Consider the following 18,185-nt stretch of genomic DNA (forward strand, 5'->3'; position numbering starts at 1 on the left):
AGGGCGCCTGGGTGGCTCAGTTGGTTAAGCGACTGCCTTCGGCTCAGGTCATGATCCCAGGGTCCTGGGATCGAGTCCCGCATCGGGCTCCCTGCTCTGCGGGGAGCCTGCTTCTCCCTCTCCCACTCCCCCTGCTTGTGTTCCCTCTCTCGCTGTGTCTCTCTCTGTCAAATAAATAAATAAAATCTTTAAAAAAAAAGAAAAAGAAATGAGAGAGAAACGGTTTGATTATGTTACTCAATAAAGTAAAGTAAGAAGCTTTACATTTACCACGTTGATTTTAGAAACTCCCTTTTCTTCCTTTACAGTGACTCAATTTAGAGACCTAGACAATGAAGCATGTGTATATATTGAATTTAGGGTCCACTTTTTCCAGAGAAATGAGTGTTGGGGAGCTAGAACAATAGTCATCTCGGGGCGCTTGGGTGGCTCAGTCAGTTGAACATCCGACTCTTAGTTTCAGTTCAGGTCATGATCTCAGGGTCGCAAGATCAAGCCCTGCATTGGGCTCTGTGCTCAGTGTAAAGTTTGCTTGTCCCTGTCTCTCAGTTCCACCCCCTGCTCTTTCCCTCCCTCCCTCTCTCTCTCTCAAATAAATAAATAAATAAATAAATAAAATCTTTTTTAAAAAGGTCATTTCAGAATATGCAGGAGTGTTAAATAGTGTTCTAGTATTCAACGGTGTGGGGAGAAAATGGCCCTAAGGGCCTCAGTAGGCGGAGAGCCCCTCTTTTATCTGGGACTAAAACCTCTGCCCTGCATACCCCACAATTATTTTAGGGCTAAGTGAGAAAATTGTTAGGAAGGAACAAGCTGTATCTCGTTTCTATATCTGTTCTGCTTTATGAGTACTTTGATTTCATTATGATGTGATTCAAACCAACTGAGAAAAAAAAATGAAACAGATGGGCATCTGGGTGGCTCAGTTGGTTGAGCGACTGCCTTCGGCTCAGGTCATGATCCTGGAGTCCCGGGATCGAGTCCCGCATCGGGCTCCCTGCTTGGCGGGGAGCCTGCTTCTGCCTCTGACCCTCCCCCCTCTCACGTGCTCTCTCTCTCTCATTCTCTCTGTCTCAAATAAATAAATAAAATCTTTAAAAAAAAAAAAATGAAACAGAGGTTATAGAAGCTTGAATTCTGAAGGGAGTTCTGAGGATTACCAGTAAGATGTGTTCAAATATGATCTACTTCCACTAAGAATTGTTTGGAAATAAATTATTAATTGACCAGGAAAATCTTAACTAGGCTGAGGTCCTTATCAACATTGGATGAAATACTGCTTTAAAACATACAAAATTGGGGCGCCTAGGTGGCTCAAGTCAGTTAAGCGTCCGCCTCATGACGATCCCAGGGGCCTGGGATCAAGCTCTGTGTCGGGCTTCCTGCTTAGTGGGGAGTCTGCTTCTCCCTCTGCCTCTTCCCCTGGCTTATGCTCTCTCTCTCTCTCACTCGCTCACTCTCAAATAAATCTTAAAAAAAAAAAAAAGACAAAATTAGGGTGCCTGGATGGCACAGTCGGTTATGTGCCCTACTCTTGGTTTCAGTTCAGGTCTGATCTCAGGGTCATGAGATTGAGCCCCATTTTGGGCTTTGGGCTCTGCACTCAGCACTGAGTCGGCTTCAGATTCTCTCTCCCCCTGCCCCTCCTGCTCTCTCTCTCTCAAATAAATAAATCTTGAAAAAAAAAAAAAACATACAGAATTATAACAAACTGACAGTTTCAAAAGTATTTGCATTTTAGTGGTTCACATTTATTAAGTTATTCTAAGTACTAATACCTGGATCTTGTAATCCTTTTTTTTTTCTAATTCTTCATTTAAATTCAATTTAGTTAATATATACTGTATTATTAGTTTCAGGGGAATCTTTTTTTTTTTTAAGATTTTATTTATTTATTTGACAGAGAGAGACAGTGAGAGCAGGAACACAAGCAGGGGAAGTGGGAGAGGGAGAAGCAGGCTTCCCGCCGAGCAGGGAGCCTGATACGGGGCTCAATCCCAGGACTCTGGGATCATGACCTGAGCCGAAGGCAGACGCTTAACGACTGAGCCACCCAGGCACCCCCAGGGGAATCTTTATAATTATTTCTTCATAGTAAGATGTTGGTGGTGAAGGAGTTTGCTGAGTGCCCCATCTACTGGTCTCAGTCTCTGATAGAACCTCACCTTCTCACAGGGAGACAAAAGACTTTTGGCATTTTATTATTTACTTATTTGCTTACTCATTTGTTTGTTTATATATTGCCTCTTTGTTTTTGACCCAAATGACTCTTAGAGCTCGAGAATTTTATGAATACCCTGACAGACAAGTCTTCTGGGAGCTAAGTTGATGAAATTACTTCCAAGACTGCAGGTTTTCTTTCATAATGACAAGAGGCATTTTGTAGAAGAACTGAGATCTTATTTTAAAATCCACCAAAGACTGGCAGAGAGTGGTGGTGGAGGGGGGGTGGAATGTATTCTCAGCACCAGATACCTTTGGAATAATCAGTTTGCTGTATGTCGGGGCCTGGTCTCGAGTGTATTGTGTTTCTTGAGACCCTGACTCTGGCCAGGTTGGAGCCTGGTGGGTTGGGCTGAGTGAAACACAGCCAGCCATACTGCTTCAGGGAGCACACATAAGGTTTTAGCAAGATGCTGTTGGTGTCCCCTTAGGAAATGACAGATAAACTGGTCAGGTAGTGAAAAATATTATTATTATTTTTAAAAGATGTTATTTATTTATTAGAGAGAGCACAAGCCGGAGGGGATGGAAAGAGGGAGAAGGGGAAGCAGTCTCCCCGCTAAGCAAGGAACCTGACATGGGGCTTGATCCCAGGACCCTGAGATCATGACCTGAGCTGAAGGCAGACGCTTAACCAACAGACAGACACCCAGACGCCCCATGAAAAATATTACTAAGGAGCATTTCAGGAAAAAATGTTTGTGCTTTCATCTAGACAAGAAAAGATATCCAGATGAAGTATCAGCTGAGAGTGCAGTGTCTCCTTGCCCCTCAACTTTAAATTGGACCCTGAAGTGGGATTCTATTTCCAGTGGAGATCCCATTAGAGTCTCATCTGGCTGCTCACAGAGTGACTTAGATCCTGTTCTGTGAAAAGTCAGTCTATGGCTCCTGGGTAGCACAGTCAGTTAAGTGTCTGGCTCTTGGTTTCTGCTCAGGTTGTGATCTCAAAGTCTTGAGGTTGAGTCCGTATCAGCTCCACACTCAACTCGGAGTCTACGGAAGACTTTCTCCCTCTACCCGCCTCCCCCCCCCGCCCAGTACATACACCCCCCCTCAAATAAATAAATCTTTAAAAAAAATAAAAGAAAAGCCAGTCTAACAGAGGATATAGAGATCAATGGACAGAGCTACTACAGAGTTATCACAGAGCTTTCTGTGTGCTTCCCTTAGGGTTTCTTCCTCTACTTCCCTCCTTCCTCCCTCTCCTCCTTTCCTCTTTCTGTCTCATTTTAGTTTTGGCCTTTGGAAATACCGAGTTTTACTATATGTTTGAACTATAACATATCCTTGCACCATAAAGAATGAGCCTGGCTGCTTTGCAAAAGATTTCTATAAAACTACCCTTTTATACAAGAGGAATGACGTACATCTGTTTTAAACCTGTTATTTGGTTCCTCTTGCTTTACTTTTTCTGCAAGTCCATTTGATTGCTGGGTTGTTGAAACTGCTGGTAGCACCTGCTTACTAGCTGCTCTCTTTGTGTTAGGTACTGTGCCTTAAAGTAATTGTAGTGCTTTAAGAACACAAAGACCACTTGAGCAGGCCAGCTTGGGGGATTGGCAGTGCTATCAGGGAGCAGGGTCTTTATGACAGTCTCTCTAAAAAATCCCTGTGGGGCCATTGCCTGTGAATTTCTTTAGACTTTATGCATCTTTTTATCAGAAGCCACATCTTTGGTGTGGCAACTATTACGAGTTGGCTGACTCCCTGGATGTGTAAAACAAAGAAAAGCAATATGGCAAAAAGAAAACCTGACTCTTGGTCCTGTATGTGTTGCTAAGTAGCTCTGTAATCTTGGGCAGGCTGTTCCATGTATCCCAGCCATACTTTCCTATGTGGAAGTAAGTTTTATATATGCCCTACTTGTGAGGATTGAGCTAGGTGACATTTGTGAAGAATGCCTTTGTAAACTGTAATTGCCTTGTGAATAAAGATTACTATCTCTGATAAACAGTACCAGTTCTCAGCCACCAGTAACCTGATTCTCCCATCCTGTGTTTGGAAGAAGCACAAATCTACGAGGAGGGATTGCTGATGTTTCAGTGTGAGTTGTATTCACAAGGCTCACATACTTTCTCCCTGCCTTTTGATCCTGTCTGTGTCTCTCCATGCTTCGATGGGATGACCCATTCTGTCGCACAGCAACCGTGCTCTCAGTACAAAATGTGATTGTGACCGTGCTTGTGTTGGGAGATCGTCAACAAACATGCCGAGCTGCTGGCCAGAAATGTTCTTCCCTTCCCATTTGCTCTTGTACCTCCCCAGTACCTTAAGAAAGGATTCTTGGGGTTTGGTTATGAGCCAGCTGGACCATGTGGTAGAGCCATAATTCTCTGACCCAAGTCCTTTTCACAGGTTGACAGTCACAAAATGAAGTTACGAAGCCTCCAGGAACAGCAGCTGAAAAGGGAAATGGAAATGTGGATGTTGAGTTCAGCTGCCCTCAGACCCAGAGTGTGCTCCTCTCTGGTGTCCCTGAGGTGGAGAATATGGACTTGACTGGCTTTACTGTTCAGGAATGCAGTTATCTCTAGCTTTCTGCAGCTTTACATTAAGAACCCCGGGGATATACTTAGGAACACCTATGTGTGACTTTGTCAAGTGAGGGCTTTGGGCTTGGGAGATAAATTTTTGCAGGTTTTGATCTAATTTAAGCCTAATCTAACACTAAGAAAGGAGGTGTCTCTGGTTCTACTTTCTTTTTTTTTTTTAAAGATTTTTTATTTATTTATTTGACAGAGACAGCAAGAGCAGGAACACAAGCAATGGGAGTGGGAGAGGGAGAAGCAGGCTTCCTGCTGAGCAGGGAGCCCGATGCGGGGCTCGATCCCAGGACCCTGGGATCATGACCTGAGCCGAAGGCAGCCGCTTAACGACTGAGCCACCTAGGCGCCCCTGGTTCTACTTTCAAATGGGTGACGCCTCTTTAGGAGCCAGACCTGGTTAATCAGACTCGTGGTCTTCATGGTTCCTTTGCTTTAGTAGCTTAATAATCCAATAAGTCAAATGATGACTAAAAATACTAATGTGTGAAGATGGTAGGTAATAGACAAAAGTGGACAACCAAAATGATGAAATCATTCATTAATGACTTATTGATTTATTATTTATTAATATTTATTTATCCTACTCATTTATTAATCCAACTCCCCACGGTCTGCTTCCCTAGGAGACACTGGCAGATCTTTACCCTGTGAAATCTGAAGAAAGGACCTGGCCAGGATAGGGAGGGTCATAGTGTATGTCACCCCATGCTTGGTATATCTGGGCAGCCTGTATGTGATAGCAGCTGGGGAATCAAATCATAGATAAACCTGATTGTTCTCATTCAAGTGATTTCTCTGTTTATTCTTATTAAAACAATTGGCTGTTCTTCAACGGTGATGTTAAAAGCATTTCATATTCTTTAGCAGTGGTCTCCTGGCAGCCTTATGTCTAGCCACGTGCAGATTGAAAAGAAAGCCGTCCTAGCTGTAGGGGACTCTGAGGAATTGGAAATCATTGCCTTTGTGACACATGAGGGAAAGGCAATCTTCTCAAATGGGAAGATATGCTAATGAGTGCTCCTGGCAGGAGTTTGCTACCCTGGACGAAAGTCATCCGTGGTTCCTGGAGCGGCGTATTTGTCACACTAGAAGTATAAAGACTCCTTGCCTCAGAAATTTCTGAGTCTAGTGATACCTCCAAGTGGTGAAATCAAAATTTGCAGAGGACTATGTTCGCAGTAGTGCCTTGTGCCTGTGGCACTGTTCACTCTTTACGTGGCAACCCACACGTTTTGTGGCCAGGGTGTACAGATGCGCACTGTGACAGCAGTACCTCCTTCCAGAGCCACTGTGTGCTAAGCACTCCAGTCTTCAGGGATAGTTGGATCCATTCAGTCTTTTGTTCCTTCCACAGCCCTTACTAAGTTCCTTTTCTGTGCCAAGTACTGCACTTGGTACTGGTAATAAAAGGCCAGCAAGATTTAGCCTGGACACTAAGATCTGGCCCAGCAATTGACAACTGACACTAAGTGCTAGCGTAAAGATACGGGTTCTGACGTGCAGTGACCATTTCCTATGAAAGCTTAGTCTTTTAGTAGATTGAAATGGGTTGTGAAATATTACCTGACAAGCAAATGAGGTGAGGTGAGTGGCTTTTTGACCTGTCTAGTCTCACCTGCTGATGCTAGTCCTTTTTGAGCACTTAGGAGTCAAAATACATTTGTTGAGCCCTCACTGTATTTCATGCTAAGCTCTTTATATGTATTAATTTACTTAATCTTCATAACCATCTTATGAAACAGGTACTGTTATCCCTACTTTACAAATGAGGAAACTGAAGCACATAGAAGTTAATAAGGTCCTTGTTGGAGGTCATGAGGTGGTGGCAAGATTCAAATTCAGGGAACCTGACCCAGAGTCCATGTTCTTAAATGATGTGATATACTGCCTGTAGGTAGAAGGGTACCATCCTGACCAACCTCCTGTATGGTAGAGCTTGGCAGAGTGATAGTCCCCTGACCTCCCTGCCTGCAGAGTTCTTCTCTTTCCTGGTTTGGTTTCTGAGATCAGATTGCTTGTCCTTAAGACAGAGCACGAGTTGATGGATGCAGTAGGAGGTCCCTTATCTACAGCCCACATGTGAATCTGGCTCTGCCTTTCACCATCTGGGTGACCTTGGCTCTGAGCATGTTTCCTCATCTGTAAAGTGGAGATAATGTTATTTTATGGGATCATTCAAGGGATTAAATAAGATCACATACTTAATAGTTGCTGGCTCTGAGTAAGCGCTTAATAAATGATAGCACGTTTTTATTATCATCATCTTCTAGCCTTGAGAAGAAGCCACAAAACAATTTCTCAGAGACCAGACTCTAGGACCTAAGTAGGCGGGCAGATTTCCTTTGGTTTTGACAAGACAATAATTTTATTCTATGTATTTCTCTTGACTCTTTTGGTGTGAAAAGCAGAGAGGTAAAGCATTATTTGACAGATGTATGGATTCAAGCAAGAAACTGAGGTCCAATTGCAAAGAAATGCCTTGTAGAACTCAGAGCCCTGTCTGAGGAGACACAGAGGACCCTAGAGGGCGGAGAAATGAACACAGCGCAGGGGCTAGTTCCAGAGTCGCATCCTCGGTTAGTTCACTTACCAGTGTGGGTGAGGGTCTCTTGTCAGTAAGCAGAGATTTTTTTCTCTCTCTCTGCTCTAACATATCTGCTGGCTAGTGTTTATTAAGCCTTACCTTTTCTTGATGGGAAATAGAATTGGTGACTTTTCCAAAATGCAGAGGCAAAGGAGCTCTGTAACTGCAAGCTTATTGAGCCCCTTTCCCCACCTGTTCCTGTGCCAGACTTCCCCCTCAGTGCTTATTTGCCAATGGTTGCTCCTCAGATCTCATGGCTGGCTCGCTCTGTAGGCTCCAAGCCAGAGTGATGCAGCTGCCGTCGCCGCCGCCGCCGCCACCATCAGCCATTCAGGGTCCTACCATAGGACGTGACCTGCCGTGAAGCTTTCACCTTTCTCCGTTCTGCCTATCATCGGGGTTGTACCTTTTTTTCCGGGGGCTTTTGCCGTGCAGCCAGTGTTCCAAAGAAAGTTTTCAGGCACCACAGTTAAGAGCCCTACCTGCCTTTCCAAGGAGATTTGAGTTAGCCATGGAAAAGAAGATAATTGAGAGGGCTCCTGTGCCTCTGAGCTGCAGAAGGAAGAGTTGGCTTCTGCTAGTGTGCTCGCTCCGAGTCAGGTGGGGGATTTGCTGGGACTCGTGAACGTGCACTACATACCTCTGGAGAAGTAGACTCGGCCTAACCTGCCTAAGGACAGCGCCCTGACCCACAAGAGCGAAGGCTGAAGACTGATTTTCCCACATCCTTTCCCTAAGCTTAAGCTTGCTCTGCCACACTGCCCCAAGTCTGTGGCTTAAAACAGCCATTTCCTTTTGTTGATAAATAGGTTCAGTCTTTGTAAAATGTTTCAGCTTGGGGACTGGAAAGGCTCTCTGTGCCTTCCTGTCTCTCTGTTTCTCTGAGGGTTGATGTTGATGGCTTCTGTCTTTGTCTTCACAGGGAACTCTAATGATCCATGACAAAGAGGTCACCCTTGAGTATATACCAGGCCCAGATTTTTGGTACTGCAAACGGGTAAGTGCCAAGAATTCCGTTCCTTAGAAGTAAGGATCCAGCCTCACAGCTCCTCTGTGTCTCCAGGAGTGCTCCCTGGTAGTATGCATTGCCAAGGACAAAGCTCTTCTACCTTAGTTCACTTCAGATGAACTGAGGGTCTGTGCAAGGCCAGCCACCATTCATGCTTTCTGGCTGCTGCCTGTGGCCGTAGAGGGTTCTAGGCCTATTGGAGGCACCCTCTCAAGGGACATACACCATGCTTTTCAATTGATTACGAACTGCGTTGACTTAAACCTCTCCCTGGTTACCAACTTCCTGGGGGTGGTTATAGGGGATTAGTATTTGGAGAGGTTGGTTCTGCCAGAGGCATACACTTTTTGGCTATTACAGGGTTTCCAAGGATATAGAACTTTCAGGTACCATGACATTTTACCTCTCTTGAAGTCCAGTAGTCTTCTAGAATGGCATATTTATTTTATTTTATTTTTTTTAAAGATTTTATTTATTTATTTGAGAGAGAATGAGAGAGAGCACATGAGAGGGGGGAGGGTCAGAGGGAGAAGCAGACTCCCTGCCAAGCAGGGAGCCCGATGCGGGACTCGATCCAGGGACTCCAGGATCATGACCTGAGCCGAACGCAGTCGCTTAACCAACTGAGCCACCCAGGCACCCTAGAATGGCATATTTAAAGATTTTAGGCTATACTCTTTTTTTTTATTTAAGATTTTATTTATTTGAAAGAGAGAGCATGGGGGGAGGAGGTGGGCAGAGGGAGAAGCAGACTCCCCACGGAGCAGGGAGCCCAATGCAGGGCTCAATACCAGGACCCTGGGATAATGACCCGAGCTGAAGGCAGATGCTTAACTGACTAAGCCATCCAGGCGCCCCTAGACTATACCCTTTTTTTTTTTTTTTTTAAGATTTTATTTATTTATTTGACAGAGAGAGAGACAGCGAGAGAGGGAACTCAAGCAGGGGGAGAGGGAGAGGGAGAAGCAGGCTTCCTGCCGAGCAGGGAGTCCAATGCGGGGCTCGATCCCAGGACGCTGGGATCATGACCTGAGCTGAAGGCAGACGCTTAACGACTCAGCCACCCAGGCGCCCCCCTAGACTATACTCTTATTGGAAGTCCAGCTGGCTTGCAAATGAGCATGAAAATAAGATTTGCCAGTTTTCATTGCTGCTACTTAGTTTCAAAAATAATTATGAAAAATGTATAGTTTCTGAACCATGATTCATTAAAAATTCATTATAAAACTTGATAAAATTCAGCAAAAACTTTAGGTTGATATTTTATTAGCCTCAATGAAATATAATTTGTATAGCTGTGGTTGTCATTAACCAGAGCACTCATATTTCATGGTGTCATTTTAGGAAAACATTTAACTTTTTAAAAAATTGTGATAAAATACATGTAACATTAAATTTATCATTTTAACCATTTTAAAACATACAGTTCACTGGCATTAAGTACATGCATAGTGTTGTACAACCATCATCACCATCTAGTTCTAGAACTTCTCATCACTTCAAAAGGAAACCCTGTATCTCTTGAGCAGTCGCTCCTCAGTCTCCTTTCCCTCATTTCCTAATAAACCACTAATCTGCCTTCTATCTCTGTGGATTTGCCCATGCTAGACATTTCATGTAAGTGGAGTCATAGAACATTTGACCTTTTGTGTCTGCCTTTGTTCACTTAGCATGTTGTCAAGGTTTATCCATGTTGTAGTATGTATCGGTATATCACTCATTTTTATGGCTGAATAATATTATATGGCTATACCACATTTTGTTTATTCATTCATCAGTTTATGGACATTTGGGTTGTTTCCACCTCTTGTCTGTTGTGAATAAGACTGCTGTGACTATTCATTCACGTACAAGTTTTTGCTTGAACACACATTTTCAGTTCCGTTGGGTATATACCCAGGAATTGTGAGGTCATATGGTACTTTTATGTTTTAACTCTTTGAGGAATCACCAGGCTATTTTCCATAGACAGCAGCTGCACCATTTTACAGTCCCACCAGCAACGTATGAGAGTCCCAATTTCTGTACACCCTTGCCAACATAATTTTAACCCTTTTTTAAAATTTTTTTCATTTTTAAGTAATCTCTGCATCCAACGTGGGGCTCAAACTCACAGCCCCAATATCAAGAGTCACGCACTCTACCAACTGAGCCAGCCAGGCACCCCAACCCTTTTTTGATAATAGCCATCCTAAGTGGGTGTAAAATAGTATCTGATGATTTTAATTTGCATTTCCCTAGTGACTAATGATGTTGAGCATCTTTTTATGTGTTTGTTGCCACTTTTATATCTTCTTTGGAGAAATGTTTATCCAAATGCTTTGCCCATTTTTAATTGGGTCATTTGTCTTTTTGTTGTTGTTATAAGAGTTCTTTATACTGGATTCTGGATATAAATCCCTTATCAGATGTGTGATTTGCAGTTATTTTCTCCATTCTGTGTGTTGTCTTTTACTTCCTTACCATGTTTTTTACACAAAAATTAATTTTGATAAAATCTAATTCAGCTGTTTTTTCTTTTGTTGCTTATCCTTTGGTGTCAGAAATCATTTGCCAAATCCACGGTGATGAAGATTTACGCCTGTGTTTTCTAAGAATTTTATAGTTTGGGCTTTTATATTTAAAGCTTTGATTTATTTTGAGTTAATTTTTGTTCATGCTGTGAGGTAAGGTTGCAGCTTCATTTTTGGCATGTGGGTATCCACTTCTCCCAGCATCATTTGTTGAATTAACTATTCTTTTCCCGTTGAATGGTCTTGCACCCTTGTTGGAAAGCAGTTGACCAGAGGTCTGTAGGTTTATTTCTATAGACTCTCAGTTTTATTCTGTTCTATATTTTTATTCTTATGTTAGTACCATGCTGTTTTGATTATTGTAGCTCTGTAGTAAGTTTTGAAATTGCTAAGTATGTCTTTCAACTTTGTTCTTTTTTAAAGTTCTTTTGGCTATTGAGTGTCTTTTGCAATTCCATATAAATTTGAGGATCAGCTTTTCCATTTCTACAAAAAGACCACTAGGATTTTTATAACATTTAACATTTTAATAGTGATTGCCTCTACATTTTGAGATTATGGGTAATTTCCCCCCCTCTCTTATACTTTTCCTATCAGCTATAATACCCATATATTGTTTCTTTTATAATCAGGGATGGAGGGAGCTAGCATTAAAGGGATAATTTTGAACTCTATTTTTTTTTTAAGATTAATTTACTTTCGAGAAAGAGCACGTGAGCAGGGGGAGGGGCAGAGGGAGAGGGACACCTCTGAGATCGTGACCTGAGCTGAAACCAAGAGTTGAATGCTCAACTGACTGAGCAACCCAGGTGCCCCAAACTCTATTTTCTGTTAACTGGCAGAAAGCAAATGTTGATATCTGATGTCAAAATTACATGGCTATTGCCAAAGCTGTAGCTTGAAAGAACAGAATGGCTTGGTTACATTGTCCCCTAAGATGACAAGCCACTTGCTTAGCTGTCTCAGGGGTTCTTGTAATTTCTGCGCTTTATTGGAAGGGTTGAGTACCAGCCCTGCATATGCAACCTTTGGCCTGATGTGGAATCTACCAACTTAAAAAAAAAACATTTATAGCAGTATTATTTGTAATGTCCCAGAAGTCAAAACAACAAAATATCCATCAACTGCTGAACGGATAGACAGACAACACTCGGCACAGCCCTACAGTGGAATGCTATTTGGCAGTTAAAAGGAATGAAGTGGGGCTCCTGGGTGGCACAGTCAGTTGAGCCTCCAATTCTTGTTCTGGCTCAGGTCATGATCTCAGTCTCATGAGATCAAGCCCTGCATCGGGCTCCGTGCTCAGTGCAGAGTTTGCTGAGATTCTCTCTTCCTCTGGCCCTCCTGCTCGTGTGCCCGCGCTCTCTCTCTCTCAAATAAATCTTAAAAATAAATAAATAAAAGGAATGAAATGCTGCAACGCGCTAACATGGATAAACTTTGAAAACACTATGCCGACATAAAATAATAAAATACCTTATATCACACTATTCCATGGGACTGGTGGTAAGAATGGGAAATGACTCCACTAGGTTTCTTTTTGGGCCAATGAAAATGTTCTAGGGGCTCCTGGGTGTTCAGTCAGTTGAGCATCTGCCTTTGGCTCAGATCATGATCCCAAGCTCCTGGGATTGAGCCCTGCATCAGGTTCCCTGCTCAGCGGGAAGCCTGCTTCTCCCTCTCCCTCTCCCACTCTCCCTGCTTGTGTTCCCTCTCTTGCTGTGTCTGTCTCTGTCAAATAAATAAAATCTTTAAAAAAAAAAAAAAGTTCTGAAGTTAGATTGTGGTGATGGTTGCACTCTATGTATACTGGAAGTCATTGGGGGTGCCTGGGTGGCTTAGTTGGGTAAGCATCCAACTCTTGGTTTCAGCTCAGGTCATGATCTCGGGGATCGTGAGATCGAGCCCCACATCAGACTTCGCTTTCAGCATAGGAGTCTGCTTGAGTTTCTTTCCCTCTCCCTCTGCCCCTCTGCCCCTCCCCCCTCAAATAAATAAATAAATCTTAAAAAAAAAAAAGAGGGACACCTGCGTGGCTCAGTTGGTTAAGCGGCTGCCTTTGGCTCAGGTCATGATCTCACGGTCCTGGGATCGAGTCCCGCATTGGGCTCCTTGCTCAGCAGGGAGCCTGCTTCTCCCTCTGCCTGCTGTACCCCCTGCTTGTGCTCTCTCTCTCTCTCTCTGACAAATAAATAAATAAAATCTTTAAAAAAAAAAGGAATCATTGGACATTTGAAACAGGTGAACATTATGGTACTTAAACCAAGGTTAGGATCCTGACTCCACCACTTAACAACTCTTCTGTAATAACAAGCAGCCTCCAAATCCCAGTGACTTAAATGCACAGACATATTCTTCATTTAAGTTACATGTTTGGAACTATGGGTCATTGCTTGTTCTGCTCCATGACCCCTCAATTTGGGACCCAGCTGGAAGGAGCAGTCCCAATGTGGCACTGCTGTCCCCCTGGCTAAGGGAGAGAATGAGAGGCTCATTGTCCCAACCAATGGCTCTCAGAGCTTCTGCCAGGCCCGTGCAGGTCATGTTCACTCACACTCTGTTGTCCAAAGCCAGACACGTGGCCAAAGCTGCCAACAGAGAGGGCAGTGCACTCACCTGCAGGGAGACACCACCGTTGCTTGACCGAGGGCAGGGCTGTGTGTATGATCCGTCCGTGCACCAAGAAGGGAACAAGGAAAAAATCGACTGTAATGACTTTACTCGAGTTTGTCTGAATCACTTAAGTGATAGTTTGTGGAACAGGCCAGGTACCTGGTGTGTGCTGTTTACTCATTAGCTTCTGCTGTGGTGGTTATTCTCCTCCATCTGGCATGCCCTCCTTGCTCACCCTACAAGGCCCTACTCAAATAGCAGCCTTTTCTTCACAGTTCCTGTTCTTTGGTTTCCTGCCAGTCAGCTCTCTGTCCTCATACTACTTGGAAGCTCATTGGCAAAAGTTCAGTGTCTTTGGGATTGGCAATGTGCTTACCTTTTTATTCATAGGTTCAGACAAGAACTACATTCACATTGCAAAGTGTCTCTTCCCTTGTTTGGGCGAATGAATGTTCCTTTTCCTTTTAACATCCTCAGAAGAGCTGCCAGAGGCACTATTTATGTATCTTCCTCTTCTTTCCTTGTCCTTTTTTTATTTATTATCATTTTTTTAATATTTTATTTATTTGACAGAGAGCACAAGCAGGGGGAGTGGCAGGCAGAGGGAGAGGGAGAAGCAGGCTCCCCACCGAGCAAGGAGCCCAACTCAGGGCTTGATTCCAGGACCCTGGGATCATGACCTGAGCCAAAGGCAGACGTTTAACGGATTGAACCACCCATGTGCCCCTCCTTGCCCCTTTTTTAAATCAGGGGAGTTGATCATCAAGAATTGTCAGTTCCAGCCCAGCCTGAATGGGGCTCTCATAAGCAGTTTAGGACCAAATGTTGGATGCAGACTATGAGGGTCAATGGCTTTGGGGCAGTAGTATCGTATAAACCATTTAACAGTCCAGTTTTCCTAGTTAAGTTTATTTCCTGTAGAAATCCTTGTCTCTCGGGGCGCCTGGGTGGCTCAGTCGTTAATGCGTCTGCCTTTGGCTCAGGTCGTGACCCCGGGGTCCTGGGATCAAGCCCTGCATCGGGCTCCCTGCTCAGTGGGAAGCCTGCTTCTCCCTCTGCCACTCCCCCTGCTTGTGTTCCCTCTCTCGCTGTGTCTCCCTCTGTCAAATAAATAAAATTTAAAAAAAGAAAGAAAGAAAGAAAGAAATCCTTGTCCCTGACAGAGGCATTTGGGGCTGCTCGGGGGTCCACGTGCCCTGTTAGAAGGCAGCTCTCAAACAGCAGCTTCCCACATTCTGTCTGCCAGCTCTGATGAGTGGGGGGACATCAGATTTGTTAGGCTTTACGGTGATCTGGGATATGGCTTATTTCTTTCATGTTTGGCAGGTGCTATTATGTTGGATATATGTAAGGTTTTTTTAAATGTTTTTGGTCAAATTGAAGTCTTTCCCTTTCCCATGCAGTGTAAGGCCAGCGTAGCTGGACACCGATCTTCATGTTCACTCTGCAAGTGCCCAAGGGAAGGTGAGTGTTGCTAGAGGTGGTGGTGGTAGTTTTTATTTTATGACTGATCAAAACAAATTTCATGCTCTCTTTGGCTTTTAAGAGTGGTCATCCCTAAAGACAAGTTGATCTGTAAAGCTCTTAAAAGTGCAATGTGATCTCTAACTTCATGTGACCTGTTAGTGAATGATAGTGGATCTCAGTTCCACCAGGGGAAGGAGATGGGTTGCCAAATCCTCGCATTGAGGGAACCAAGTGGGCAGCTGACCAGAGGTCAGTAGGAGTGTTATTTAGAATACATTTAAGGATGTTAGGTTGAGAAAGAGTCTCCGTGGCATTCGTCCATGTGACCCTTATCCCCCACTGCTTTGGTGTTACTGAGAATCATCTGTTATCGGGATTGTTTTCTTATTTACGCTCTATATAAACATTTCAGGATCTTCAACAGAAAAATATTTGTAAAATAACAGTAAAAAATGAACAAGAGAAAATAATCAGGATTGAGGGTATATGTTGTTTTTATAAAGGAATAAACCTACCAGCTTCTCAGTCACTTAACTTTAAGTAAATTTCTCCAGAGAACCTTTAGGTAGGCAACCTTGAAGAGTCTGTCAAAGGCATCTGTAGCAATGACTATTTTTGTTTGTTTTTCTTTTTTAAAGATTATTTATTTATTGACAGAGAGTGAGCGAGTGCACAAGCAGGGGGGGCAGCAAAGAGAGAGGGAGAAGCAGGCTCCCTGCTGAGCAGGGAGCCCGATCCCAGGGTCCTGGGATCGGGGCCTGAGCCAAAGGCAGATGCTCAACCAATTGAGCCACCCAGGTGCCCCAGCAATGACTATTATATGCCTGTTTCTGATATTACCCCTTCAGGAGAGCTAGGGCATGACCATAAAATATAGTTCAGTTTAGGGATCCAGGTAGCCTTCTGAAGGACCTGTTTGTTCCAAGTTTAGGACTTAGTATGTCTACAAAGAGTTTCTTAGCTGGGGTTTTGGCCTATAGTGGAGATTCTACTCTCTAGTGAGGACTGTGAAGCAGGTGTTCTGAAAATCTTTAAGGAAGGCTCTAGATGCTAGAGACCAAACCAACCTGTGAGAAGGTGAGTAAATAACTGAGATTTTTAGCTTGTATTACAATTCAGATTATGCAAAATTGTGGGTTTTTTCCCTGAAGAAAGGCTTGCTTTCTCAGTATATTCTAACAAATGAATGGCTGGTTTATAAAAATCCTTGGGTACCATACCACTAAGAGGGCTGAGACAGCTTTAACCTGAAAACATGTAAAACAGGTGTTCACTAGTTGCCTATCACTGCTGCTAAGTTATCTCTACATTGGTCCTATAGAATGTATTTTTTTGAACTACATGGCTTCCTGTGAACCCTCCCAAGAATTGAATTCGTTGCAAAAAAATGTTTCTAATTAATTGGACAAATTGTCCTGCTATAGAAAGAGATTGAGAATGAATCATTTATATTTTGAAGGACATTTGCTCATTACAATTATTTACAGGTGAATGAGCTATATGCAGGTAGGTCTGTTAGCTTCCTCAGAGAAGAGGGGACCTGTGGTCTTACAGAATTGGAGACAGCTGTCTTAGTACCATAACACTGGAAGAAGCAAGACTCCTAGACACATACGTTTGGGATATATGTTTCTACCAAACTTCTGGCAAGAATCATAGCTTTGGTAATTTTGTTCCCAAATCTGTTCTTATCATTGGTTTTAATAGTCAGGCCCATCATCTCATGAAGTATTTCTTATATTTAAATGTTTGGGAAGTGATAGAAAACTCGTAAGATGAAATTTTTTAAGTACTTGAAGGGTTTCTTTGAACTATTTCATGTGCTATATCATTGGCCTGGCTTAATATCTGTTAGAGGACTTTTTTGTGGGTATTTCTGAGACTATTAAAACCATTCCAGTATGAGTATTTGTTAGCAGGTAAGGAGGAATCACAGCAGTAGTGTTTTTTGGATGAAACCTGCTGGAGATTCTCTTTCTGTTTCTGTTCCTGTAGTGACAGAGGCCAAGCAAGAATTAATAACCTATCCTCAGCCTCAGAAAACATCCATACCAGCACCATCAGAAAAACAACCCAACCAGTCCCCAAGGTCAGCTGATAAGGAACCTGAACCCAAGAAGCGGGAAGAAGGACAAGAACCACGCTTGGGACATCAAAAGAGAGAAGGAGAAAGGTATCTGCCTCCTCGAAGGGAAGGACTCACCTTCCGAAGAGACCGAGAAAAGGAGCCATGGTCTGGGGAGACACGCCAGGATGGGGAGAGCAAAAGTAAGTGATTTGTCAGGGCACAAACCAGACTGACCACCACAGTTCGAGTATAGATGGCCTGTTTTGTGGCTAGGGACCAGGTGTTTCCCACACCCTAGTAAAACTGCTCAGCCTGATTGTAGAGGCTATTGCTTTCTGCAGGCCTTGCTGTACCAGTTGGAGGAACCTACATCCTTCAAATAGATAGTTGCTATTCAAATGCAGCAAGGCATCATTTTAGATTTCTGAGTATTGGTGAAGAAATGTTTGAAGTATATGACCCAACATTGTTTTATAGAATCAGCCTTGCTGGAGCAGAATAGCATCTGCAGTAAAAAAAAAGACAATCAGGCTCAGAGGGCTTTGGAAATTAACCTTTCTCTCTTTCCTTGCTCCTCCCATTTCTATGTGGTTTGTTCAGCAATTATGCTAAAGCGCATCTATCGTTCCACTCCACCTGAGGTCATAGTGGAAGTGCTGGAACCCTACGTCCGCCTTACTACTGCCAATGTCCGTATCATCAAGAACAGAACTGGCCCCATGGGCCACACTTACGGCTTTATTGACCTCGACTCCCATGCGGTAAGTTTCCTCTGCCTTGGAATGGCCAAGGGACAGCTGGCTATAGAAACCTGAAGCAGGTTTGAAGGACTTCCTTATCATTGGAATTCTCATGTGCTACCTGGTATCAAAACCCTCTTGCTCTTTCCTTTGGGTTTAATGCTCATTCAGAGGAAGGGGACTGCCTTTGAAAGTTAGAATTCTGAGCATTTTTCTAGATTTGGTTTTGTCTTTTGGCGTTTACAATGTCCAATTAAAATAACATGAGAACTTAGTTACTTGTGAAGAATCTGTGTACTGAACCTTGCAAGATTTAGCAAATTTTCTAGTTTCTTAAATTTGTTTTGCTCAGCCATAGATGGTTTTATATTTGATTGTAACAGGACATTTCCTCTTTTTCCTTAAAATGTTGTTTAAGA

General features: G+C 43.3%; 1 protein-coding gene across 6 annotated transcripts in view; it reads left to right on the forward strand.

Annotated features, from left to right (window-relative positions):
• Positions 1–18,185, forward strand: part of RBM6 (RNA binding motif protein 6) — a 78,797-nt gene that overhangs the window by 48,151 nt on the left and 12,461 nt on the right. For 4 of the 6 annotated variants that reach the window (XM_081818026.1, XM_081818030.1, XM_081818020.1 and 1 more), the window contains 4 exons: positions 8,279–8,353; positions 14,895–14,955; positions 16,954–17,226; positions 17,627–17,787. In XM_081818026.1, coding sequence (XP_081674152.1) covers positions 8,279–8,353; positions 14,895–14,955; positions 16,954–17,226; positions 17,627–17,787 — 570 coding nt within the window. Of the gene's footprint in view, positions 1–4,180; positions 4,271–7,180; positions 7,349–8,278; positions 8,354–14,894; positions 14,956–16,953; positions 17,227–17,626; positions 17,788–18,185 lie in introns of all 6 variants that reach the window. The other 2 variants (XM_031032383.2, XM_031032384.2) reach the window with 2 other exon arrangements.

The sequence above is a fragment of the Leptonychotes weddellii genome, chromosome 1 (genome assembly GCF_054177405.1).
Source record: "Leptonychotes weddellii isolate Sample4059 chromosome 1, ASM5417740v2, whole genome shotgun sequence".
NCBI lineage: Eukaryota > Metazoa > Chordata > Mammalia > Carnivora > Phocidae > Leptonychotes > Leptonychotes weddellii.